This window comes from Podarcis cretensis (genome assembly GCF_951804945.1).
Source record: "Podarcis cretensis genome assembly, chromosome: 3".
NCBI classification, from domain to species: domain Eukaryota; kingdom Metazoa; phylum Chordata; class Lepidosauria; order Squamata; family Lacertidae; genus Podarcis; species Podarcis cretensis.
In genome coordinates this window covers 29929666-29957132 of record NC_137172.1, presented here as the reverse complement: position 1 = coordinate 29957132, position 27467 = coordinate 29929666, and the positions used below count along the sequence as shown (strand labels likewise).

Genomic DNA, 27467 nt, shown 5'->3' with positions numbered 1-27467 from the left:
GCCTGATGATGTATGTACAGTACTCAATGGGACTGTACACAAACGGTCCCTATTTGGAAGGACTAGTATTCACACATCCGCATTCTAGGATTACTTTCCATCCATGGAATTGCCGCTTCTCCAGCCTCAAATAAATGTGGAAGTGGTAAAATAAATCATCTGAGCACATTTATCACAGGCTGAGATGGCAACTGCAAGTGGCTTTTTGCAGACAGTAAACCGGTATTAGAGTCCATGAATAAACCATGAGATGGTCTCATTCTTGATCACTTCCATATTCAGTTCAGGCTATGATCGTATTGACTGAAACGTTTGCTAATTGTTAACATTTGTCATTACTGCGAGTCACTCAACACTTTGTTGGAAAAGTGGAATGCAAATTTTAAATCAAGTTTTATTATATCCAACTAAAAAGTCACTGACTTTCACAAACACCAGGGGCTGTGCCCCTACTTTCTTTGCTTGCCAACCCTACCTATCTGGACAAACCCCCTACCTCCCCAAAGCCACCACCCCCCAGAGGTTACCAAAGTCACCCCCTGTCCTCACCCCTCCCCGAAGCCAAGATAACCCAATATGTTTTCGTGTCTGAAACAAAAAAATATAAATGGTATCTCATATGGTGGTGAATTATAACAACACAGAACATAATCAACAATCTGTAGTCTGAAGCCTGGCAGCCATGTGGTAAAGGAAACAGAAAACACAAGCAGAAAACAGGGTTCGAAACAAAGGGCTTAAATTATATGAATTAGCTCAGGGGTGGTGATGTTATTATTATCTGGTTGAAGATGTAAGAACATAAGGCAGGCTCCTAATTTCAATTAATCATTTCACAGACGTCGTTTGAGGGAAATGGCTAAACACAAAACGCATGAAAAACCACAGTGAAGTTAAGCTGAAAATGCTGTGTCCCTGTTGCTGGTTTCGGGGGGACTAAAAAAAAAGGTAAAGGACCCCTGACAGCGCTCATCTCACTTTACAGGCTGAGGGAGCCATTGTTTGTCTGCAGACAGTTTTTCCGGGTCATGTGGCCAGAATGACTAAGCTGCTTCTGGTGCAATGGAACACCGAAACCAGAGCAGCGCATGGAAACACTGTTTAACTTCCCGCCAGAGCAGTACCTATTTATCTACTTGCACTTTTTGGCGTGCTTTTGAATTGCTAGGTTGGCAGGAGCTGGGACCGAGCAACGGGAGTTCACCCAGTTGCGGGGATTTGAACCGCCAACCTTCTGATCAGCAAGCCCAAGAGGCTCAGTAGTTTAGACCACAGCGCCACCCGTGTCTCAGATCTCAGCACTAATCCGTCTCAAATCTCAGCACTCTGATTTAACTGAATTGCATATGAAGATGCAAGTTCACTATATATGAAGGGCCACAGACATTGGCAAGAGAGGAGGGGTAACTCCATCAAACTCCCATGAGGGAGAACTCTAAATACCGTCACAATAGCTGTCTGAGGCAAGAAATGTATGGCAGGAACTGCCCTCCTGGCCTGGACACTGTCACCGACTCTGCTCCTGGATCTGAAGAGGGGGTAGGAAGACTGCGTCAGGGAGGGACTGCGCTTTATCATGGGAAAGACAACCACTGACACTGGCAAGGAGCTGCTACTTTAGACGGCCAAAATATGCTTGAATAAAACTATTTAACTGTGTTGAAAGCACTTGTTCTGGAGCTTGCTTTTTCCTCCTCCCACCCACTCCTTTTTCCTTATGTGCCATTTCTTTTTAGATTGTGAGCCTGAGAGGGCAGAGATTAATTTAGTACTGATTTTTGTAAGCTGCTCTAAGAGTCTTTCTTATTTTTATTTTTGCTAAAGGGTGGGGTATAAACGTGTTAAACAAACAAACAAGTGAGTCAATGCTTCTTCTTTTTTCAAAGTCAGTTAAGTGACGGAATGGTTAGGGGAAAAAATAAAGCAAACTCCCAGGAATGTATAGCAGCATCAATAATCAAAGACGACAAAATGGGGTCAGACGGGTTGAGGATGAGATAAAGACTCCACCCAGCTTTCGGCTCTGATTTTTAACAAACTAAGGCTGCAATCCTGAGCACATGTCCTTGGGAATAAGAACTGGACTGGCTTCTGAGTAAATGTTTATAAGACACAGCTGTAAAGCTGGGATCCCATCCTTGCTTAACTGTAGAAATCAGTGGGGCATAGTTCTGAGTATAATATAAATGTATGACATTATTTATATGTATTTATATTATTATACTTAGGGACGTGGGTGGTGCTGTGGTCTAAACCACAGAGCCTAGGGCTCGCCAATCAGAAGGTCAGTGGCTCAAATCCCCACGACTATTGTGCTTTATTGCATTTGGTGTACGCAAACATATTTTATGGGACGCGGGTGGCGCTGTGGGTTAAACCACAGGGCCTAGGACTTGCCAATCAGAAGGTCGGTGGTTCAAATCCCCACAACGGGGTGAGCTCCCGTTGCTCGGTCCCTGCTCCTGCCAACCTAGCAGTTCAAAAGCACATCAAAGTGCAAGTAGATAAATAGGTACCACTCCGGCGGGAAGGTAAACGGCGTTTCTGTGTGCTGCTCTGGTTCGCCAGAAGCAGCTTAGTCATGCTGGTCACATGACCCGGAAACTGTACGCTGGCTCCCTCGGCCAGTAAAGCGAGACGAGCGCCGCAACCCCGGAGTTGTCCGCGACTGGACCTAATGGTCAGGGGTCCCTTTACCTTTTTATATTATGGATGCAGCCCTCATTAATACTATGTTTGATATTAGTTCAGAATTCTTATGAAGTGCTCACCCTAAACCTCACTGTTCAGGGGTGCTGTGCTATCACCATGCCAACAGGAGAAAGACACAAGTGAAGAATGAAGTATTATTCAAGCAGAGGAATACAGGAGCTGCCCTATACTATTATTGGTATATCTAGCTCAGCATTGTCTACGTTGGGTGTCAGCACCTCTTGGGGTGCTGGGGTTTGAACCTGGGGCCTTCTGCATGCATTGGGTTGACAAGACGCCACCATTTCTCTGTTAAGGGCATCTCTTCAATAATATAGTGAAGGTCCTTAATAAAATACCCAGTGCAAAATACTCACACAGCTACTTAGTTTCAGCCCACCTAACACACTGGTACCTCGGGTACAGACGCTTCAGGTTATAGACACTTCAGGTTACAGACTCCGTTAACCCAGAAATAGTACCTCAGGTTAAGAACTTTGCTTCAGGATAAGAACAGAAATTGCGCGGCGGCAGCAGGAGGCCCCATTAGCTAAAGTGGTGCTTCAGTTAAGAACAGTTTCAGGTTAAGAACGAACCTCCAGAATGAATTAAGTTCTTAACCTGAGGTACCACTTTTTTAATTCTACCGTAAAAGCGTCTTAAGGAGAAACCTTCTTTTCCAGCTCCCAAGAACCTAAGACAATCCCTTCTGGATCAAACCAAAGACCCATCTAGCCCAGTGAGAGGGAAACCATGAGCTCCAATCAAAATAATTCAACAGACTATGGTTGTTTTCACATCTGAGGCTTAAACTGTGGTTTCTAAAGTAAGTGTGAAACCGAATTGGCTGGGATACATTTTCAAGTTGTTCTTCCCATTTCTCTCATATCTGACAGAAAACATGCAAGAGTTGCTTGAATATGTTAATACATACACTACAAACTTAGATCTTCTTTATACTATTTTTATTGGTCTGGCATCTCCCAAAGGATCCTGGGAATTGTAGTTTGGTGAGGTAGTGAGAATTCTGTTGCAGATCCCCAGACCTGCCTCACATGAACTACATTTCTCACAGTTCCCGGTTGAGAGAGAGCGTACATTAAAATCAGCCGAACTCTACATTGCGCAGAAAGGGTCACACAGGTAACAGTCATGAGATAGCAATGATCACCACAGTTTTACCTGATACAGTTCTATCCGTTGTTCCGAGACACGAGCCTTTGGATTCTGCAATCGAAAGACTCTAAATTCTGCCTTCACCAGGTTGGAAGCGTTTTTTTCCATCGCCGAGACATCAAATCTCACTCGTCTAAAATAGGGGATGGGGTGGTTTGTTGAGATGAGATCTGCAAGAAGTTAGTGTAATGGTTTAAAATTATGAATATATTGTTCTTTTACAGGCCACAGCACAAGGCAGACTCAAGAAACAGCGACGGAAATGTCTGCTGGATGATTCAGCTTCCAGCAGCCAATTTCGATATCATTAACAATTTAACCAGATAAACAAACACATGTGTTTGATTATAGAAACAGCAGATTAATAGAGATCAGCAAGCCATTTCCAACTCTCTTTCGGGGCATGCATTTAACCCTGTTCTTTGAAAGCAGCGTGGAAAATCCTGGATGATTATAAATTGGAACAAACTCATGACAGCTGATGTTTCACAAATGACTCCAGACTTGCATACGCTTAATAGCAACTGCCAAGAAAATAGAATTTAATGACAAGCAGTTTGCTGTGGGTAGCTTTATGAAAGAAAGAAAAAAAGTCTGGAGGAAAAAAATATCTAAACTCTTGACAATATGTTTTGTCTTTTAAATATTTCGACTGAATCTCAAAGAAGAGGAAAGGAAACAGACAATTGTATAACAAATCTAAGACTTTACACAAAGCAATAAAGTCCCTCCTCTAAAGAAGGGGGGGAGAACCAGTTGTATTTCATCATGAAACTGAAAAAATCATTTCTGCACGCTGATGGGCATCCGAGCAATAATGTAGACTCCTTCTTTTAACAATTTGTGTAGCTATACTTAAATATTAATTGCTGGTTTAAAATGTTAAGTGTTTTAATGTTCAAGTGAGCCTCACTTTAGATTAAGAGCCATTGTCATATTAGATGGTAGTGAGCCATATTGTCTCCATGGCAATTTCTAAAACAGGAAGTGTTCCTTGAGGAGAGGGGATTAGGATTGCAGAAGTGGCAAGGGAGGGAAGAATTAGGCCTTTCTCTGCACATAATTTCCCTGCACCAAACTGCCCTGTCCTACCCCATGACATTCCAGAATGTTTCAAATGTCCCAAAAAACAGATCTGGAATTCCATAGGGAGGAAAGCTTCTCTCTGAAGGATCTCTCTGAATTAAGTACTAGTAAAGGAGAACGTGCAACATGATCAAAAGAGACTGACAACAAAAATACCTAGCGATTACTATGAGCTCCTCAGTCAAGGATTCAGAATTAATTATATTTATTTAAAATGTTTCTCAGACTCCTTTAAAGCAGGGGAAACTATCTCAAGTTTTTTTTAAAAAAAAAAGTATACGAAAACACGGTTAGAACAACAAAGCCATGATCAAGAATGCAGTAACAACACACAACCCTAAAAATCTGAAAGACAAAAGTTATCAATAACCAAAATTAGCATTAGGGAAACACAGCAACTTAGGGGAAAGGCTACAAAAACAACTGATTCTGTAGGGGTCTCCTAAATAGTTGTAGGAATAAATCTTGTCCAATTGCAGTTGGTAACGTGACTCAAGAGATGTGGGGCTACCATAGAAAAGGTCTTCTCTTTGTCTCTCATACCCACAAACTTGGTGACACTTTAAGGCCTCTGTTGCTGTCTTCAAGTGCTGGCAGGCTGACAGAAGTGAAAGTGGCCCATCAAAGAGAGAGCAATGGTGCAAAGTTTTTATTCCCTGAAACCCGCAACTGATCTGTAAAATGCAAAGCCCACTGATAGATCTGATTTCAGGGGATATGGAACTTAACCCAACCCTTCCTTGTGCCCCTCAAATAAATGACAATGTCCCTCAGGAATAGACCTCTGGATCAAACTGTAGATCCTGATTGGTATCCAACAGCTGCCCCTACTGGGATTCTTCACCTCATCTCCTGGAACATTGCTGGATGGGAGGGGTATATTCAATTGTATATTACTTCAAGAAACCTGGTTAGTGACATTGCTGGGTTCTCTTCATACAGTCTACCCGCTCATAGACAATTCTCCAAAGGTCTCCACAAAGCTGGCTTATTGATCTTAATCAGATCTGGCCTGCCATTCAATACAACTCCTTTTGGCACTTATCCTCCATTAGCCCAAGCTTACCTAATAACTATGAATAATCAACTGGTAATTTTGGTAAATTTCTACCTCCCTCCTTCAGGAGATGAGATGATTCTAACTGCTAATTGGGACAAGCCAATTGCGCTTTCAAGGAATAGATATAATACCTACTCCATTGTCTGTTTCCTGCTCCTCTAAGGATGGATTAAGTAATAGAGCGGAGTTAAAACTTATGGATTTTTGTACTGCCCATAATGCAGTTATCTTAAATGGACCGAATAACTTACCTGGTGATGATGAGTTTACTTTTATCTCGACAAGGGGTCATAGTGTAGTTGACTATTCTATCTATTCTCTAAGCCAGGAATGGCCAAACTTGGTCCTCCAGATGTTTTGGGACTACAACTCCCATCATCCCTAGCTAACAGGACCAGTGGTCAGGGATGATAGGAATTGTAGTCCCAAAACAGCTGGAGGGCCAAGTTTGGCCATGCCTACTCTAAACCTATATTCTGATGTCAACTTCTTTTCTACTGGAGTCCATACAGAAAGTGAACACCCCCCCCCTTACTTCTGACTATACAATGCGGCCCAGCTAATAAGATCTTGAAGCCTGCTAACTCAGATCAGGCCTCCCATAGTATTCTGAAAAGGATTAGATGGTCCCCGCAATTCGAAGGGGTGATCACCAAATTCCTGGACATGGACAAAATGTTACAAAGTCGTGGTTAACTTCTGTAATAATCCCAATTTATTTTAAGAAAAAAGGCGATCCTGGGCAGCTGTGTAATTATTGCCCTATTAGTCTTCTGTCCACTATAAGTATACTCTACTCTAAACAGAGCGCTATCTATTGAATTGGATTAAAATGAACAGAATTATTGGCCCTAAACAGATCAGATTTACAAAACAGAAATCAACTATTGATCACTGTCTCTCACTTGCCTTTTTAGCAGATAAGTATATGAAATCCAAAAGGGGAAAGTTCTATCTAGATTTTATTGATCTGTAAAGTGCTTTTGACTTGATACCCAGGGGGTTGTTATGGGAGGAACTGAATGCTATTGGGCTAGAACCCCGATTACTTTTCTTGATAAAAAAAGCTGCATACAAATATTATGTGTCAGGTGAAGATTTCCCTAGGGGCTGGATTATGACTTTCAAATACTGCTTAAAAAATCACTTTAATACAGACCCAGAAAGTTTACTAACTTCTTTATTGAGAGATACACATAATTTTACATTTTTTTCTGATATTACCTTCAAACTCAGGCAAATAAGGATTGTAATAGATTCCCTTCTTCTATTGGATGAGTCACAAATCTTCTCTGTCATCAAGCAGAGACTGCTAGACCATGAAATCCAAAAACTCTACCCCTCCCAGCCTTTTGTATGTTCATCTGCTTACTTAGGATTGCAGCCCCACCATGGAGCAATGCCTAATTACCTTTATAATTTAGATACTCCATTGCATCACAGAGCTTTTAAGCTAGCTCATCTAAATGCATTCCCCTCATCTGTTTTGTTTGGAAGTTTTCAAAAAATCCCCTTCCAGTACAGATTCTGCTCCTGTAGTAAGAAAACACCAGATCACAAAATTTTGGATTGTCCTCTTCTCAACACCCTTCGCAGAGATCTCCTAGTGGCTCCCTTACAGCTTAAAATATTGATTTACAAAGAGTCCGTAATCCAATTATTTGTTGAGGGATGATACTCCCCAAACTACCAAGATTGTTTCAGGGTATTTAGCTGAGATCTTTAAATCTAAATCCAAAATTGCCTGATTTATTCAATGGTGGATATCTAGTCTTTTATATATTGTATGTGTTTGGATTATTAATGTATTTTGATGCCTTTATACGATTTTATTGTTTAAACCTACGCCAATAAAGGCCCATAACCAAATAACTTACACCCAAATCATTTAAGGCTATAAAGCAGGAGTAGGTAAGGTCAAAGGTTTGGGCCTTCCAGATGTTATTGGAGTCCCATCAGTTCTAGCAGCTCTGGTGAATTATGAGGTTAAAAGCAGCCACTTTAATTTAGGCTTGGAAATGCAGCAGTGCAGTTCATACGGAATTAGTGTTGCATGACTAACACACGTGATTTGGTGCTGACTGAGGAAGCTAATACCAAAATGCAACCTCTGCATGTTAATTTTGTCTCTCTTTTTTGCTTCAGGTGCAAAAGTGCGTAAAAGTCAACTCTTGATTTTACAGCTGCTTTATGTCATGGGCAGTATCCAGTCAAGTGGCTCCACTAGCGTAGTGACAGGGCAACAGAATTTCCTCTCCTCTCTCTGATCCACCTTAAATATGTTCTGTGGGTTCTCTTCCAACCTACCAGTTTATCCATTTACCCCCCCCCCCTTTCAACACTGCTGGTCAGTGGCGTAGCGTGGGTTGTCAGCACCCGGGGCAAGGCAAGTAATTTGCGCCCCCTAACCCGTGGATTTGCGCCCCCTAACCTGTGGATTTGCGCCCCCTAACCCGTGGATTTCCCTAACACCCAGATGTTGTGCCCGGTGCGGCCGGCCCCCCCTGCACCCCCCACGCTACGCCACTGCTGCTGGTTACAGTGATTGGCTCATGGACAGGTATCTCTTGCACCAGCCATCCATCTGTCCCAGGGTATGGTTTGAATGCATATGGAGCTGCTAGCTTGCTGAATCTAAGCAGGTACGGGTTTGGTCAGTGTGTGGATGGATGACTGCTTGGGAACCACATGTACCCAACCTTGGGCTCCATCTCAGGAAAGGTGGACTATGAATATATGGGGGAAATGACTATCTACCTGTTCATCTGTCGATCTGGCTTGGGAGCTGCTAAAGATCCTGGGACAGTCAACAGCAGATTACTAAGGAAATGGCTACATCTGATAGATAGATGATAGATAGATAGATAGATAGATAGATAGATAGATAGATAGATAGATGATAGATCAATATAAAGGTAAAGGGACCCCTGACCATTAGTTCCAGTTGCAGTTGTGGCGCTCATCTCTCTTTACTGGCCGAGGGAGCTGGCGTACAGCTTCTGGGTCATGTGGCCAGCATGACTAAGCTGCTTCTGGCAAACCAGAGCAGCACACGGAAACGCTGTTTACCTTCCCGCCGGAGAGGTACCTATTTATCTACTTGCACTTTGACGTGCTTTTTAACTGCTAGGTGGGCAGGAGCTGGGACTGAGCAACGGGAGCTCACCCCGTCACGGGGATTCGAACTGTCAACCTTCTGATTGGCAAGCCCTAGGCTCTGTAGTTTAGACCACAACACCACCCGTGTGGTCTAAATACACACACACACACACACACACACACACACACAAATTCATAAAGAAAACATCAAAGCGGTTCACAACAAATATACATAAAATGGTACCATAAAAACAATATTTAAAAGTTAAACTCAGAAATCGGGTATCTGTTGTGGAAATATGTATCAGTTATGTTCATGGTTCCATCTCAACTGACTGAGGTAAAAACACCTCAAGTAAGAAGTCACAGCCCTGGACAACTACGATTCTGGCTCAGTATTTGAAGTGGAAGCTCCCAAACCACACTAAACAGGAGTTATGAAGTCTGCAAAGTCACCGCAACCAAAGTTCACCAAAACTTGGGAAAACTCCACAGAACAACACTTACAGATGCAATGGCAGACAAGAAAAAAGATTTATTTATTTTTTTACTACTGTTGAGTGCACCATCCACATGCACACATGAATTAAATTCTAACAGTTTCCCTCTCAAAACATAATAGCTCAAACTGCTACTTATTTAAAAGCAGCTGGTGCTAACACTACTTATATTCACAGTCTGAAACTGTGAGGGGACAACAATGCAATTTCCTAAGCATGTGCAACTTGTTCTGTCACCGCTCCTGAAGCAGAAATCCAGCTGGTGGCCTACTGTGGGCCCTTCCCCTCCAATGCATGCTAATCTGCAAGGGGCACAATCTGCCAGAAAGTTTTCCTGTTAAAAAAAAACCCTTGTGAAAGGACCAAGAGCTGTGCAGGAGCACGACACTGCGCTGGTTTTCCAGTTGTTTATCTCCACTGGGCTTTGTCTCGTACTTTCTGATAGAGCACACCAAGTTCTTTCTCTGTCTCCTAGTTCGTCATTGGTGGCACCCATAAGGATCAACCACTTTAATTTGTCTCCTGGTACAGTCACCTCTGGTGACAATTTGAAGCTGCTTAGACCCACTGCTTAGACCTTGCCAACAAAGGTCCATATAGTAAAAGCTATGGTTTTCCCAGTAGTGATGTATGGAAGTGAGAGCTGGACCATAAAGATGGCTGATCGCCAAAGAATTGATGCTTTTGAATTATGGTGCTGGAGGAGACTCTTGAGAGTCCCATGAACTGCAAGAAGATCAAACCTATCCATTCTTAAGGAAATCAGCCCTGAGTGCTCCCTGGAAGGACAGATCCTGAAGCTGAGACTACAATACTTTGGCCACCTCATGAGAAGAGAAGACTCCCTGGAAAAGACCCTGATGTTGGGAAAGATGAAGGGCACAAGGAGAAGGGGACGACAGAGGGCGAGATGGTTGGACAGTGTTCTCGAAGCTACAAACATGAGTCTGACCAAACTGCGGGATGCAGTGGAAGACAGGAGTGCCTGGTGTGCTCTGGTCCATGGGGTCACGAAGAGTTGGACACGACTAAACAACTGAACAACAACAAGACCCACTGGATTGCAGCCAAGTGCCATGGTGCTGGTCCACAAGGGTTCCACGTGAACAACAACGGCGAAACAAATTATTATTGTTATTATGCCCTTTGGAAATCTTTCAGATTTGATGAGAATCCCTGCTGATGTGTGTCTGGTCCATTTCAACTGCAAGTGCAGCTTTCCCTGCTAGAGAGCAGACACATCAGCTACTCTTTGATAGACTATCCTAAGTGAGTGGAACTAATTCAATATGTTTCCTGTTTTGGGGAGACATAAACAACTTTCTCTTTGTTATTTGGGCGGGGGAGGGGTAGTCAGACCATCCGGGTTGATTTTTTTACTATTTTGCAATCTCACATCCACACACACACAGAGGGAAAGCTGAGAGCCCCAACCCGAGCCTTCCAACGAAAGGGGGCAATAAATGTTCCAGAGATTTATTTTTATTTCTTTTCGTGTTTGTTAAAACTTTGGCGGGCTCCCCTCTTCCTCCGCATGTCTGCTCTCTCCTGGTGCTCTGCCCATCCTTAATCCAAGCAGCCACAAGCCACGGCGGTCCTGTTGCTTTCCCCTTTCTCTTTCATGACTGAATCACATGAACGTATGAGGCTTTGATGCGGCATATATGCAAATATTTATAAGAGTCACTTGATTGTGATTAAAAGTGGTTTGCAAAGCTCTCTTTGCTCTGGCTGGCTTCCCTAGACCTCTGCCTTGTAGGGCTCTTTCAGTTGTTTAAGTTTCAGCCGATAAAACACACACACACACACACAGAGAGAGAGAGTTTCAAAAACAAAGCAGAACTTCTGTACAAGGTGGAAGAGCTACTTCCCGCCCTCTGTTTTTAAAGCCTGCTCCCTGATCTGCATATGGGATTCCATCCAGAAACATCTCCTCCTTCCATAACAATGAAACAACGGTAACTGATACTGCTTGCATGAAAGGCAAATCTAAAGGAAGAGGTTATTAGGCCGTCACCACATGTCTTTCCGGCAAGATCCTCTCCTCGCTGTGAGGCATGCGAGGGTCACAAACCTTCTCCCCTTTTTCATAGGAGACTTCTCCAAGAAATGAGAAGTGTGTGTAGCGCAGCTGGACTTCAAAAACTGCTAATTACCACTGTTCACCCCTTGTGACCCTGATGTTAATAGAGGAGCATGCACAGGGCTATTTTTCTAGGAAAAAAGGTGGCAGAACTCACCAGGAACACCTCCCTCGTTCTCTTAAGAGTGACAATGACGCCCACCTGAGAGAGGTGCTGGAACTGAGTTCCAGCGAGTTCTGGCTGGGGGGGGGGGGAGAGCGCCCTGGGCATGCATCATATATGAAAATAAGTACAAAGGGGCCAAAAAACCCAACCCCCACAAAAATTCTGAATTTCACATATATCTTAAGGACCAAATCATACACACAGGTGCCTGTGATGCCATCCCAGTTGTCATTTTTGAATAAGAAGGGCCACTTCTGAAAGGGCAATTGAGATTGGACAAGCAGCGGTGAGGTATTTTAAATTCCCTCCCCCCGCCTTCCCTTTTCAAGTCCCACCCACCAGCGGGTTCACCGCTTCAAATGAGTTCCAATAGGAAATTTGCATCAGCGAAGCTTGTAGTGGAGGGCTACTTTGAAGTGGGGGGAAACCAAAGCAGGCTTCTCTGTTTTAAAAGGGTACAATGCAGGGGTGGGCAGCCTGTGCCCCTCCAGATGTTGCTGGACTCAAACTTGCATCAGTCCCATCCTGTAAGGCCAGTGGTCAGGGACGATGGGACTTGTAGTCCAGCAGAATCTGAAGGGTCACAGGTTCCCCATACCTGATGCAATAATACATGTGTCTGAGGGTAACATCTAGTTTGGATGTGTATATAGACTTGCTGTGACTACCCAGGAAAGAGATACTGGGGTTGGGTTTGGTAGTTCTATGAAACTGACTGGTACTGGGGGCAGGCTATTTTATCCTTTGAAGGCACCTGCCAGGGAGAATGCAGCTACCTGAATGGTTTCAGGGCATGGACACATATCCGTGATGGAAGGCAAACAACTAATTTAGGGTGAAGGATTTCATTTGCCAATCCTCCATTTGGCTTTGTTCGAAACCTGCAAAACCGATTCGGCCAGAAATGACAGTGGGACAAAAGAATCAACTGTGTGAGTACCGAGAAACAAGGACAAACCTCCTCCAAGTATCTTAAAACCTATTGTCACGTGCCAGTCTATGTGTTTCAACTGTCTTCCAATGGGGGGGAGAGAGAGAGACCACATTCCCAAGAGGACGGGATGTTTTTATTTCTCTCTGGTGAAATCTGTGATTGGCAACTGAAGAGATGCATCCCTAATCTGTTTACAGTGGCAGCAAAGCATCTGCCCACCAGATCATTCAAATTTAATAACCACATTTCCAGGGACTGTTGTTTTGAGTTAAAAATAGCTGCTCCCTACTTTACACGGCACATTCACCATATTCACAAGCTGCTGTTATTTTAGCTAAAGAGCTTTTTTTTAATTTTTTAAAGGCTTCTGTGTACATCCCAGTGGTTGCTTTGAGTAGACGTCTTCAGAATTAGCAAACACCCAGGAATTGATGATGTGGTCTCCACCATGTTCTAAATTACAGCTGGGGGACAAGTGGTCCTCCATATGTTGTTTTTTTCCAGTTCTCTTTGGCCTCAGCCAGTACCAAAGGACAAGAGGGTCCCCCATCCCTGTTCCAAGTCACCTCTCTCTCACTGAACAGTAAGTACTTCTTAAGCGGATAATAAATTTTCACACAGTGTACCTGGCCATGCACAGACAAAACACAGCACTGTTAAACACTGCTCCTTCTCAGGTGCCTTTGCACCTAGTCACATGGAAATATTTACTCATTAGTAGAGCTGCACGGTCAGGGAAAAAACAATGCTGTCCAAGGTTGTAAAGACTGCGGAAAGAATAACTGGGTGCACTCTTCCCACCTTGGATCAAATCTACGCTTCCAGGTGCCATAAGAAAGCTGCAGAGATAGTGCAGGATACTGCGCACCCCGGAAATGATCTCTTTCAGCTTCTGCCTTCTGGAAGAAGGTACAGGGTTATAAAGACTAGGACTAGCCACCTGAGAAACAGTTTCTATCCAAATGAGATTTTGGTTTTAAACGCAGTGTAAGGTAGTCTTTATGTGAGTATATTGTATTCAATTATGGGGTATCAGAGTATCAGAGTTTTTAGCGGCTAACCAGGCTGGGATAGCTGGGATAGCAGGTTTTTGAATGTCTGATGTAGATTTTTTCAATTTTGTTGTTCTGTATGGGACAATGGCAATAAAGATTATCGTATCGTATCGATTTGCTTCCTCAAAATGTACACGGATTGGCTGACAACTTTTGCCCAAGCAATTATTTCCCTTACGACTGGAATTTGCTTGGTCGGGATGGGTCAGGGGAGATGATGGCATTGTTTTCAGGGATCTTACACTGAAGATTCCCTGCCTGTCTCATCAAGCTGCAGGCTGGCGCTCGACTCACCCATGAACCTCACACAAGCATGTGCCCCAGGCTGCCACCTGACAAGGCAGACTTACAAGTCATTCAGGGCTGCCAACTGCAACAACAAAGAAATTTGCAGGAACCTACAGGGGAAACGTTTGCTCTTCCTTGACCTAGAAATCATTTCGTAAGGGAAAGCAGGTGTGTGGACCCAGCCCTAAGAGGAGAGGGCTTTCAGGAAAGGGACACCACCATGGTTCTGTCTCGATCCTGAGATGCAGACAGACCTACATCTTGACTCTTTTAGCCTTGTGTATCTTCTAAGCACTGGTTACCAAATATTTGCAATCCACCGATGGAACTGATAATCCATTGATGCATTCACACAATGTAGGTGACTAATTTTTGTATACACACACACACACACACACAGAGAGAGAGAGAGAGAGAGAGAGAGAGAGAGAGAAATATGAGAAAGTGTGGAAAGAAAACAGGAAGTAAGGATTTTCCCATTTGGAAAGTTAAACAGGCAAATGATTTGATCTTCCAAAGGTACAACAGATCATATTACATGCACTTTACATTAAACTTGGCAAAAGTTGTCTTTTTTGTAGCTGGCTTTCCTCACTAGATTATAATGTACAGCAGAAGTGTTTGAAGACTGTTTCCAATTCTCTGTTCAGTAGCTGGATATTCAGGGTGGTCTGACAAAAGCTTCTATTTGGACCTCCATTAGCACACTACAACATGCAGAGTTATATATTGATCAGCAAGTTTTCACATCTCTCCTGCAGTTCTCCTGAGCTTTATGTGGGTGTGCTCATTCCCGGCAAGCGCTGTGATTTTGCGTTCTTTGATTTCCACCACAGAATGTAACAGCAGTGATCTCAAAGCGAGTAAGAGGGGGGAAACACAGTAGTAGAATGGAAGTGAGATAAATCTGGAGCTTTTATTGTTTGCTGAAATCTGTCTTGGCCCATTGGCTATATGCCTGAGATATATGGCAAGTTGGTCTAAGTCAACTTAGATTGCAATCCATTTACTGGGCAGTAAACCCTATCAAACATAGTGTCTATTTAAGCTACTTAAGACCAAAACCCTGTTCAACCCAGTGAGACTTGCTTCTGTGTGGACATGTATAAGATTGTGTCATTGGTGGATTAATGCAAGAAGGACATTTGGTACAGTCTTCCCCAATTTGGTGCTCTCCAGACATTTTGAACTACAGCTCCCTTCAGCCCCAGCCAAAATGGTCAATGGTTAAGGATGGGAGTTGCAGTTCAGTAACATCTGGAAGGTGCCGGATTGACGAAGGACAATTTAGTAGATAATTTCAGACCTAGATTTTCAACTGAGAATAAATCAACTTGGCAATTGTCAAGGAAGCCCAACAGTCACTCCAGAAGAATGAACTCTCCCAAAATGAGGAGATAGGTAAAAAGGAAGGTGAAAGGGAAAATGAAGATGGCCAAATCTCTCCAGAAATCCTGGGTGTTGTTCAAAGCCACAATAATAGAAGCTCAGCTGCAATGTACGCTGCAGATCAGGAAGTGAACCACTGGGACCGAGAAGATACCTGCAGGGCTAACAAGCAGAGGCAAGGAAGCTATTAAAGGCAAGAAGCCTTCCTTCAGAAAATGTCCACGTCTTGTCCAAATGGGGAAAACAAAAAGGAATGCAAACTTTGGCTGAAGAAATGCAAGCAGGCAATAAGGGATGCAAAAGAAGAAGAAGTAAGGAACACGTGTGTGTGTGTGTGTGTGTGTGTGTGTGTGTGTGTGTGTATGAATGAAAGGAGGCCAGCAAGCAAGCAAAGGAGGCCATTGGACCTTTGGATAACAAGGGAGCCAAAGGTGAGCTAAAAGAGGAAGAGGAGATTGCAGAAAGCTATGGTGTGGCTGCACTTGGAATACTGTGCATGGTTCTGCTTGCCTCAACTGAGAAACGATACTATCAAGATTCAAAAGGAAAATGATCAAGGGGCTGGAACAACTCCCCTAGAAGGAAAGGTTACAACATTTGGGGCTTTGTAGAATAAACAAGTAACTGGTACAACTGGTGCTATTTAAAAATTACCTGAGTGCCTTAGCAGCAGACATGTGTTCCTGCTACTGGGGAGATGGAAGTTGCAGTGCATTACCTTTTGCGTTGTCCCTTGAATAGAGATTCCCGGACTCATTTTTTTTTGGGGGGGGGGGAGGCTTTTTTGAAAGCAAGCGCTCATTAGGCCTTGACTGATATTATTTGTGATCTGTTGGCAGACCACAACAAAACAATAACAAACAAGGCGGCCACCTTTGCAGTAGTAGCTCAAAAATTCACAGTCTATTAGTCTGAAGTCTGTCATTTCCAAACAGCAAAAAGATGCTTTATCTTCCCTTTATAAGTCTGAGCTGTATTTTCCAGTGAAGATTTCTGTTTCTGGTGGTGGGTGGGGAGCAACTAAACAAACACTCTTTGCTTTAGCAATATAAAGTTGATTTCTACTAGGACCAGAAACGTACATTTAAGAGGACAGATTCGTTATAAAGCAAAACATTTACAGCTATTGAAAAACAAAGCAAAACCCTGAGTTCTGGATGGTTACGAGCAGAACTCTTAATTAGTATTATGTATCCAAACATTTCTAGAAAGCCAGGTCTGTGGATTTTCTCATTTCTGAACTGCGAGCGGGAAGTTGTCTGCAGTCTCCTCCAGAAAAACTACGTTTCTTTCCCCAAGTTATCCATCTTCTAAGTCTCATCTTTCTTCACCACTGTGCTAGACTATTATATTTGCCATGTGAGTGATGGATAATGTTACATCTTAGGGATTACAGAATGATTAATGAAGTTCTATATCCCTGCCCAGTGAACAGGGAATGCATCTGGGACTAAGCAATCACTACTGGTGGCGCAGTGACAGATTGGAGAGTTGGCTTGGCATGGTCAGTGGTGAATGTGGAGCCTTTCCCAGGTTGTGAATCTCCCCTACTACATTACACTTTCCATGCTGAGCAGGACAGGGAAAGCATTAATTGGAGGGCTTAATAATTATGTTATTTCCCACACCTGCCCCTTCTCACCCCCTTCGCAAAACCAGAAGGGTCAATTGGTGGCCGCTGTGTAAAGGCTTGTAAACTTCTTGACAACCAAACATGGATTTTTCCTTCTTACATCTGCCAACATGGTGTGTCCTCCAAATGTTGTTGGACTACAACTCTCATCATCGGCTGTGCTGATTGGGGAGGAGGGGAGTTGAAATCCAACAAAAGCCAGAGGGCACCACATTCACTACCCCCGTTCCACATATTCTGACACTGTCTCCAAAACAGTTTGGTAATAATAAGAATCCTGAGGGCCTGTTGCCTGGATCAAAGTGGCCTAGAATTCTATGCCACTCAAATCTGATTGGTTGAATGGTAGGCGGGCTGGATAGTTCTTACTCTGTTCAGAGGGAGTGTGAGACTGTCTGACACTATGGACCACAAGAAGCAGCTAGGAGAGAAGGCTGGAGTTGAACCAGGTGGAAGATAGGAAAGCAACTATTGAAGAGGCTAGGAACAGCCTGGTAAAATAGCCTGCCCTCCCCACAAAAGAGCTGAATCACTATCTTAAGCTGAAGATTGGCAGAGAGGTCATCAAAGGACTTTGAACAGCAAGGAAAAATTCAGCAAGGACCAGAGAGAGAACTGCCTGCAAGCTTGGCTAATAGAAAACCAGCAGAAGGCCTCTGTGAGACTGACTCCTGGCAAGACTGACTGTCCTGAGAAAATGGGCTACGGGTAATTACAGACCCTCCAAGGAATGTCCCAAATTTAGAGAAGCCATCCCGGTTTCTGATTTGATCCCGGAATGTTCCACTTTTCCTTAGGGTGTCCCTGTTTTCATTGGAGAAATGTTGGAGGGTATGGAATTATCCTACCCCTGAGCCATCTGTTTAATGTTTTATTATGTTTTTATATATGTTGGAAGCTGCCCAGAGTGGCTGGGGCAACCCAGTAAGATGTGTGGGGTATCATTATGTAATGGGATGTCCCTATTTTCATCAGATAAATTTTGGAGGGTATGTAATTAGCACACAGGATTTAATAGGAAAATAAACTAAGATTTTAACAGCAAGCCTCATGCAAGCTTTTGTATTTGCAAGCTGTTGCTAATTATAACAGTAACCTTACAAGAGCAAGTCTTAAAAGAAACTGTAACCAATATACGGTATGTATAGTATTTACATTTCCCCCTCTCTTTATGGTTAATAATAATGAAAGAGCAATTTTTTTTTATTTTTTTTTACTTATAACTTGAGTTGGGCTGATTTTGTTCCACGTCTACTGGGTTATAGATTAAGGCTTTGACAAACACCATGGTTTAGATACATGGCAGCAGCAGTTAGAAGGTTTTGAAATTCAACTAATGTGGTGGTAGTTGGCATAAAATAACAGCCCACACACACACACACACACACACACACACACACTGGACTTATCAGCAGTGACAAGTCGAAGCTGGTCCATCACATACGAAGTGGGAAGACTCTCCACAATGATTGACGCTACACCTCTCCTAATGAACAGCAGTTGATAAATAAGGGATATTAGGATGTTAATAACCCAAGAGTTGGGACGCAGGTGGTGCTGTGGGTTAAACCACAGAGCCTAGGACTTGCGGATCATAGGGTCGGCGGTTCGAATCCCCGTGACAGGGTGAGCTCCCGTTGCTCGGTCCCAGCTCCTGCCAACCTAGCAGTTTGAAAGCATGTCAAAGTACAAGTAGATAAATATGTACCGCTCCAGCGGGAAGGTAAACGGCGTTTCCATGCACTGCTCTGGTTTGCCAGAAGCGGCTTAGTCATGCTGGCCACATGACCCGGAAGCTGTACGCCGGCTCCCTTGGCCAATAAAGCGAGATGAGCACCGCAACCCCAGAGTCGGTCATGACTGGACCTAATGGTCAGGGGTCCCTTTACCTTTAACCCGAGAGTTAGGCTCTCTGGAAAGGGCTACAGCTCTGTGATGGAGCAGTAGGTCCAAGGTTCAATCGACGTCATCTCTTATGTAGTGCTGGGAATGTCTCTTGTCTAAAAATCTGGAGAGCCACAGCCAGTGAGTGTGGAAAGATACTAAGCAAGATGACCCAAAGGGTATAAAGCAAAGTATAAGCCAGCTTTTCCTGCACCTAAGTCAAGTTCTTGGCAACTGAGGCTGGCAGAGGCATTTCTAGCACTGTCTAGGCTGTCCATGTTCTCCTCTGCTATTTCAGACGAGCAACAAAAAGTCCTTCACATTTTGCCAGAACATCTGAGAAAGGCAAAGCTCCTTCCAAATCACCATCAGACTCGCATCCTTGGCCTGCAATATCCCAGGCTCTCATGTATCGCTGCCGAAATCAAATATGCAAGTCAATGTGTGTTGTGTTTGGAAAATTCTCAGGTATGCACTTTGCTATTCTGCTTATGCTGGATTCTTTTTTTTTTCTAAATCAAATAAAAATATATATCCACAACTCTTTTATCTTCTTCCATGAAGCGCTGCTCCTTTTCCATCTTGGATTAATGTGTGTGAGTCACAACCCTGTCTCCTATCTGCTCCTAGGAAACAGGAGGAGGAGGAGGATGCAAGCTGACCCTCCTTTTACTGGCAAAAGGTAGATCTTCTAGCTTGGTTGTGCAAAGTTGGTTGAGCTGGCCATTGAGCTAGTGTAGTGTAATGGCTGATAAACTGAGTTATGAACCCATAAATGCCCATTTCAAACTTTTACTCTGCCATGACCTAACTAGGTGGCCTTTGGCAACTTATTCTCTCTCTCTCAACATCAGGTTGAGTATGGATGATCATATATTGGCTCAGAAACTGAGATGTGGTTGATCCTTCTGACCTGGACTCTTTGCTCAAGCCAGCCAACTAGGATTTTTTCTTCCATTACCTAAAGTTTCCCAGTTTGTTTGAACTATTGCTGTGGTTTACAGCTTCAGAACAAGCCAGGAAGGCTACTACCCAACTTCAAACCATGAGTTAATATTCAGACTTGTTCTAAACAGTTAGCCATGGTTTACTGATTCATATGAAATGGCAAACTACAGTTAATGGAAGAATCCCTGCCTAGTTTGCTTCTTTGCACAAAGGACTGCAATATGCTTTATATCTTGGCTTTTAAACCAAGATATAACCATCCAAATGCAGTTCCACTCTCCCGCTCTGCAATGTGGGAAAATAATAATACTGGCTTACTTTACACTGTGGGTAAATCTAATAATATTTGACATCTACATAGTGCTTTCGGGTGTTCAAAGTGGTTCGTGTGCATTAGCTAGTTGTAATCCTAAACTTGACAGGGTTGTTAAGGATTACAACTACCGTACATAATGCACTCCAAAGTGCTAAACATATGTTAAGTATTATTATTATTAGATTCACCCACTGCCATATTTGCAAGGAGGAGAAATGTTCTAAAATAAAAGCCTTTTCTTAGTGGCTTGATGGCATGGCATCTAAAATGACATTTTCAAGGGTTCTCTTTCTCCGCTGAAAAACTGGAACAAAGAAAGCTGTCCTATAACAGGTCAGACTACAATTTGTCCATCTGTCCCTGTGTTATCTATGCTGAACGATTCTGGCTTCATTTGCACATTATGAGAAACCACACTTTAGGGCTTCACCACAACTGCACCTTTCAGGTCCTTTTTACTCCACCGTGCTCTTGTATAGATGGAACAAACCACAATCCTTGGCTTAGTGTTGTACCCAAACCAAAGATAGTGGTTGCTTTTGCTCCAACAAGCCACGATTGGTTAGATCAGAAAGAGACTGTGGTTTGTTGGGAGCATATTAAACATAATCCCTGGTTCAGATGGTAAAACAAGCAGGAATTAAGTCTCAACGAAGCCCCAAATTTGTGTGCCCCTCCCTCTCCTCCTGCCATGTGCCCAGGAGAAGGCCTGTGTTCACATTTAGTGTCACTTTCCATGAATGTTGGCTTGTCATTATGTACGCACAAAAGATTGCAACTTAAATTGTAGGGAGTTTAACAAGACAGTTTCTTGAACGGTAGGCTGACGTACGCTTGCTTGTTTTAAACCATCGTCTCTAATTTGGCATCTCAACAAGCCAAGATTTTGGAAAGTGAAGCTAACAGCAAACAAACCCCTTCTCCAGCCAGTGTGGAAAGATAGAAGGCTTAGGCCTTTTCCAGCTCGTGCACATAGCACTAAATCGTAGTTCAGCATTACCTGTGAACTAGCCCACTTACAGAGCTAGTAATGTGCCTAACCTCTTTGCTAGCTTATATAAAATCATCATTTTACTTTTTGCTGGCTCCTTCCTGCCCATTTGCTTATATGTTCTAGATATAGGGAGTCATGAAGCAGAGAAAGGGAACATAGCATTGGGATTTGCTTTTTGCACTAGCCAAAATCTACACAAACATTCTCAGTTCAGTATGTAGGTCATAATATTTGAGGATTCTGGGGGCCATCCAGCAGGTTGGGAGGGAACTTCCTCAAGTCTCCAGAAATTGCACCACTCCTCTCGGCTACAAAAGTGAACACATGCCTCAGCCCCGACTTCAAACACTAGAGGAGGAGATGAGTGAGGAACTTGGGTTTTTTAAAAGAAAATAATGAATTAAAACCAGAAGCCCACTTTATTCTTTCACCTGGACATTTTTCTTTTAGAATACGCAGGAGTAAAAAAAGCACCTACTCTCAAAGGAAGCTGGGCCCTGCAGTGTTCTGGGCTTGCCCTCATTCCAATCAAGGAATCATGGCTCAGTAGTAGAACATATGCTTTCAATGCAGATGGTCCCAGGGCCAATTTGCAGCATCTCTAGGCTTGCGTAGTGTCTTGACTGGCTGGACAAAGAGGAGTGGGGTGGCACCAGCTGGAGAACCCCCAAGGGAAGGGGACTGGTGGTGGGATGGTGATGAGTGGTCAGAGAGAGAAGAGGGAGCAGGCTGGAAGGAGGTGTTGGAAGGTGAAGAGGCAACAGGGTTTAGTGAACAGGAAGAGTGCTGCAGAGAGCAGTCCAGAATCAGAGGCAGCAGCAGATGGGGGTCAAGAGGCAGAGTGGAGGCAGGCTGCTGAAGAAGCCAGGGAGGTTCCTCCTCCTCTGAAACCAGCTTCCCTCACCTGTGGTCTCCCAGAACACAGAGAGGAATGAAGAGGGAAGAGCAAAGAGAGGCAAGACGAAGCTGCCTCAGGTTGCTAGAGAAGGGTCCGAGGGGGGAGTCTTAGAGAGTGGTTGGAAGGCACGGACCTTCAGTCCTTGCAACTGCCTTCTTGGGACAAGACCTACTGTGATCACTAGGCCTGAGCTGTTTTGGATTCTTTGAATAAAGAATTAACTTTACAGACACTGGGTGTTTTATTGCTGTCTTGCCCCTGACTCCGGCCCCTGACAGATGATGCAAAAGATCTCTGCCAGAGTCTGCAGCGTTGCTACCAGTCAAAATGGCAAATATTGGGGAGATGGAAAAAATAAGTCTGGCCTGGCACAGTGCAAGTTCCTATGTAGTCCAGATGCAAAGCTGTGAACCCTGGAGAAATGTATTTGTGGATGGCTACTCTGGGCTCACAGGAGTTCTTTATTCCGATACACCTCCCAGAAATAAGTCACATTAAGTTCAATGGGGCTTACTCCCAGGTATAGGGTCACAGCCTGCATAAATTTATTTTCAGTCAGTTAATTGCCTGACACTGACAGGTATCTTGCAAGCACAAAGTTATCTGGACTGAATCATGATTCCACCACAGATAAAACTCTATGATGCTGAAACTGGAATAACCTGGTTCTATAAGGTTAGGTAAGGGGCACACCATGCATTTAAAACACACTGCTTCCTCCACAGAATTCTGAGAACTGTGATTTGCCAGGGGTGCTGGGAATTGCTGTGAGGGATAAACCACAGTTCTCAAGATTCTTTGGAGCTTTTATAGTTTGGATGTGACCCAAGTCTTACAAATAAGGGGCAGGCACCTTACTCACTATGCCACCAGGACAGCACTGAGGCTTGGGGAGTTAATAGCCTGATCTTTGCTGAGGAACAGTGTCACCTATATAATGGCCAAAAAGGGCAGAGTGACTCATCAGCCCAGCCAGACCATGTGACATTGGGATTCAAGAGTGGCTGGAAGCACTACAGATACCGTACTTCTTCAAGGTTGCTTCCAGAATTTGACCACCAGCTCATTTTAGACCACATCTGTCTTTAGCCCATGGGATCCTTGTCTGTCCACTCTAAAACCTGACCTCTGACCTGTCCTCAACCATGTTGCTTGTCTGTGGTCCTGCCAGGCCATGACCCAAGATAAGGCAACCTGACTTACTTCACAGAGCTGAGTTTTTCTTATGTATTGCTAGGACAGTGGGCTCCCTCTTTGAACAAACACTCACAGCTTCATTATTATAGCTGCCTGTGTCAAAGGACTTGTAGCTACAAGTGTGGTTCCACATCCAAGAAAATGCTTTGAACACCATTCTCTCCCACATCACTCCTGGGAAACCAAACCAAACCAAACCAAACCTGGAGGTAATAAGAAGAGGACAGATAGTTACTCTTCTTACATTGTATGAAATATAAGGCACAGTTGAAGCATGCTGTGCTGGGGAAAAGACAAATTGAAAACATTTTGAATTATTTAGAGAGCTAAATAAACTTTCTCCAAATCCAATTTTCTCCAGCAGTGTCACAAGAACCACAAAGCCGTCATCCATGACAAACTTGCTAGTGTTGAAATCAAGGAAATGGCAGTAAAACGACATTCTCAAGCTATTTCACAATTCAGCTGGGCTCATTATACTGTTGTGTTTATGTGTCTCCACCTTAGTGCAGGGGAGTCCACCCCAAATCTGCTTCTTTCAACCCTCACAATGTTCTTGCTTTTGTAAAATGTTTTTAAACAATAAAACCCTAGAAACATTTTAACTGTTTCTTGATTAACCTCCAGGGACATCTGGATAACTGGAAATAAATGTGTGTGGGATGGAGAGATGAATAAAATCATGATGAACAGCATGCTGGTGATAGTAATTATTATTACTAAAGTAATAATTTACATTTACAGAAAACTCAAGCCTTTAGCTATATAGCCAAATGAACTTCAGTTTGAGGGTTCTCCTGAAAACTAATAAACTGAATAAATTATTTTTATAACTTTTTAAAACCAAGGCCCGTGCCTGATAGGAGTGGGGGTAGAATATAGCTTTAGTGATTAAAAAAACAACAGCTGCTGGACTGCATCCCTCTATTTGTCCATAATGCAAAACTGTATGTAATACTATCCTGCCAACATCCTTCAATAGTGTACTGCAATACTACTCCGCAGAGCAGAGAACGACACTCTGCCAGCATGCCATTTAACCTGTCTACTCTAATTCACGGTTTCTTATCCTTCTTCCATGGTCATTATTTCTTGATCCCTTTCCCGTAATCCAGTCACAGTATCCAAATCCTTCAGTATCCATATCCTTCTAGCAACGGCACGAAAGGGGCATGCATAGGAAGCTTCCTTAATAAAGGACTCAGACCAGTGGTCGGTCTAGGTCTTTACAACGACTAGCTACAGATCTCTCTGTGGTTTCAGATTATTTCACAGGCCTAGATGTGAACCTGTGGCGATTTGCATGCACTGCGCTACACAGTCCTTCAGGGCTTCCTTACCAACATCATCAAGCAGGCATAACTACTGGGCTTGACCATGGTTGTTATTTTCGTAGTACCCACACCCAAGGCAACAGAAGCAGGGACATGAGAGATGAAGGGATGGAAGAGGGGGAGATCAAAAGATGGTAAAGGAGGACCCAAAGAAAAACGGGAGACTAAGTCACAAGGGGCCTAGAGATAGAATCAATGATGTGCTGTTGATAGGAAGCAAACAGATAAGCAGGAGAGCTGTGGATCCCTTCATACTGTGGGCCCTCATCAGAGCTGAAAGTGGACCAAACCAAATCAGTCAAACCTAACTGTCCACCTGAATGCATAAACAAAGAACAATGGAAACTGTTAGCTCTATCATAGTAAAAAGGTAAAGGTACCCCTGACCGTTAGGTCCAGTCGTGGACGACTCTGGAGTTGTGGCACTCATCTTGCTCTATAGGCTGAGGGAGCCGGCGTTTGTCCACAGACAGCTTCCAGGTCATGTGGCCAGCATGACTAAGCCGCTTCTGGCAAACCAGAGCAGTGCACGGAAACGCCGTTTACCTTCCCGCGGGAGCAGTACCTATTTATCTACTTGCACTTTGACGTGCTTTCAAACTGCTAGGTTGACAGGAGCTGGGACTGAACAACGGGAGCTCACCCCATTGCGGGGATTCGAACTGCTGACCTTCTGATCAGCAAGCCCTAGGCTCTGTGGTTTAACCCACATCGCCACCCTTCTATCATAGTAGTTTCTGTAAATAATTCTTACTCCAGAGCTTGGATTAACTGTAAACCCTATGAACACAAGATTTTTAACTTTAACATGTGCATTTCTCATTTCTTCTGTAGTGGCGTATATTAGATACATTTACTAAAGCAAAAGGTACACGGGTGGCGCTGTGGGTAAAACCTCAGCGCCTAGGACTTGTCGATCGCATGGTCGGCGGTTCGAATCCCCGCGGCGGGGTGAGCTCCCGTCATTCGGTCCCAGCTCCTGCCCACCTAGGAGTTCAAAAGCACCCTTAAGTGCAAGTAGATAAATAGGTACCGCTTACTAGCGGGAAGGTAAACGGCGTTTCCGTGTGCTGCGCTGGTGCAGACTCACCAGAGCAGCTTCGTCACGCTGGCCACGTGACCTGGAAGTGTCTGCGGATAGCGCTGGCTCCCGGCCTCTAGAGTGAGATGAGCACACAACCCTAGAGTCTGTCAAGAGTGGCCCATACGGGCAGGGGTACCTTTACCTTTACCTTTACTAAAGGAAAAGGAAGCCTGGGTGTGTGGTAGGTACCTGGACAAAGAATTTGCTTTCCAGCTGTAGCCTGGGTGCTGCTTTGTTTGGAATGTGAGGCAGAAAATAGCCTGGTCAGGTAACCTCCAGGTGACATTACTGCAAATGTGTTGTATGTGGGGCTGCCTTTGAATCGACTTGGGGATGGGGTGGGGATCAGTAATACAAACAAATGTCTACATCCACCTGCTGACGCACTTCACATCATCTGCAGAAGCCTTTCCTGAATCTCCCTCCCCAACTGTCTGAGGTAAGGCTGGCAATGACTAGGAATGGGTCTTCTCAGATTGGGTTCCTGTCTTCTGGGTTGTTCAATGCAAGGAGACGCCTGCGTTTTCAGGAGGCTGGAGAGGAGGAGTGCCAAAAGGCAGAGCTGAGGAAGGCTGCTGAAGACAAGGTGGCGAAGTATCAGATTGCTTGGGAAGTAACTGGAGGAAGGAGGAGAATTAGGAAATTGTGGGGAGACAAGGAACTTCAGCCCCACATTGGGGCAAGATCTACCAGGAAGAGTTGCTGTGCTCACTAGGCTTGGCCTCCTGAGCTGTCTTGCTTCTTTGAATAAAGAGTTAACTTCACTGGCACCATGTGAGTCATTGCTGACCTGCTCCTGACAGTTGTTTTGGTTTTTAACCAAAAGCTTTTATTGTTTTTTGTTTGTAAATGATGATGATGATGATGATGATGATGTGACTTTGTTAGTCATGCTGGAAACACATGCATTGAATGGCAGGATATAAATGTATTAATTAATTTAAAATATTTACTGGTCAACAATACTATATAGACTAACTTCACTGCTTGTTGGGCTGCCTGAGTCCATGTAAAAGATGACTTCCATCCTTGAAAGCAAATCAAAGAACTTAACAATACACTTTTAGTTTTGAAGCAGAGTTGGACTTGTTTTTTCTACCTTTTCCGAAACAGCATATGTTTCTGGGTTTAAAATGCCATGGTATACCTGCATCAGCAAAACTGGACATCTTCATCTGCTCCACCTGCAATAAAACATGTCTCTCCCGTATCTCTACAGCCACAGCGGGAGCTATAACTCTCCAACGGTTTAATTTCATTCCCAAAATGTGAGCTCTTTCATTGTCTCCTGAGACAGGCGGTTGCCAACCAATATGCAAATATCAATAGTACCTACTGGGCAATAGTACCTATTGTTGACCCTTGTAAGGTTCCTTCTTAAAGATATTTGAACTCGACTCTGACTTTTGGCACAGGTTAGGTTTTCAGGTGTAAATCTAAAAACGTAGCATGTAAAAGAAACACGTGGATTCAGGTTTGCCACTGTGTAATGGCAGCTTTCCACAGTTGTCTGCACTGCTATTAAAGCAGGAGCATGAATCTCTGTTGAGAAGTTCTCCTGCACTGGCACTGTTTCAACTAAGAAGTTCTTGACTTCTGGGGTAGGGTAGTCATTAGAGTGGTATAGTCAATTTCAGTGGCAATTATTCTAC

At 43.7% G+C, this 27467-nt stretch overlaps 1 protein-coding gene across 1 annotated transcript in view; it reads right to left on the bottom strand.

Annotated features, from left to right (window-relative positions):
- Positions 1-27467, bottom strand: part of TGFB2 (transforming growth factor beta 2) — an 87557-nt gene that overhangs the window by 21511 nt on the left and 38579 nt on the right. The window contains exon 2 of the mRNA XM_079968887.1: positions 3874-4037. Coding sequence (XP_079825013.1) covers positions 3874-4037 — 164 coding nt within the window. The remainder of the gene's footprint in view (positions 1-3873; positions 4038-27467) is intronic.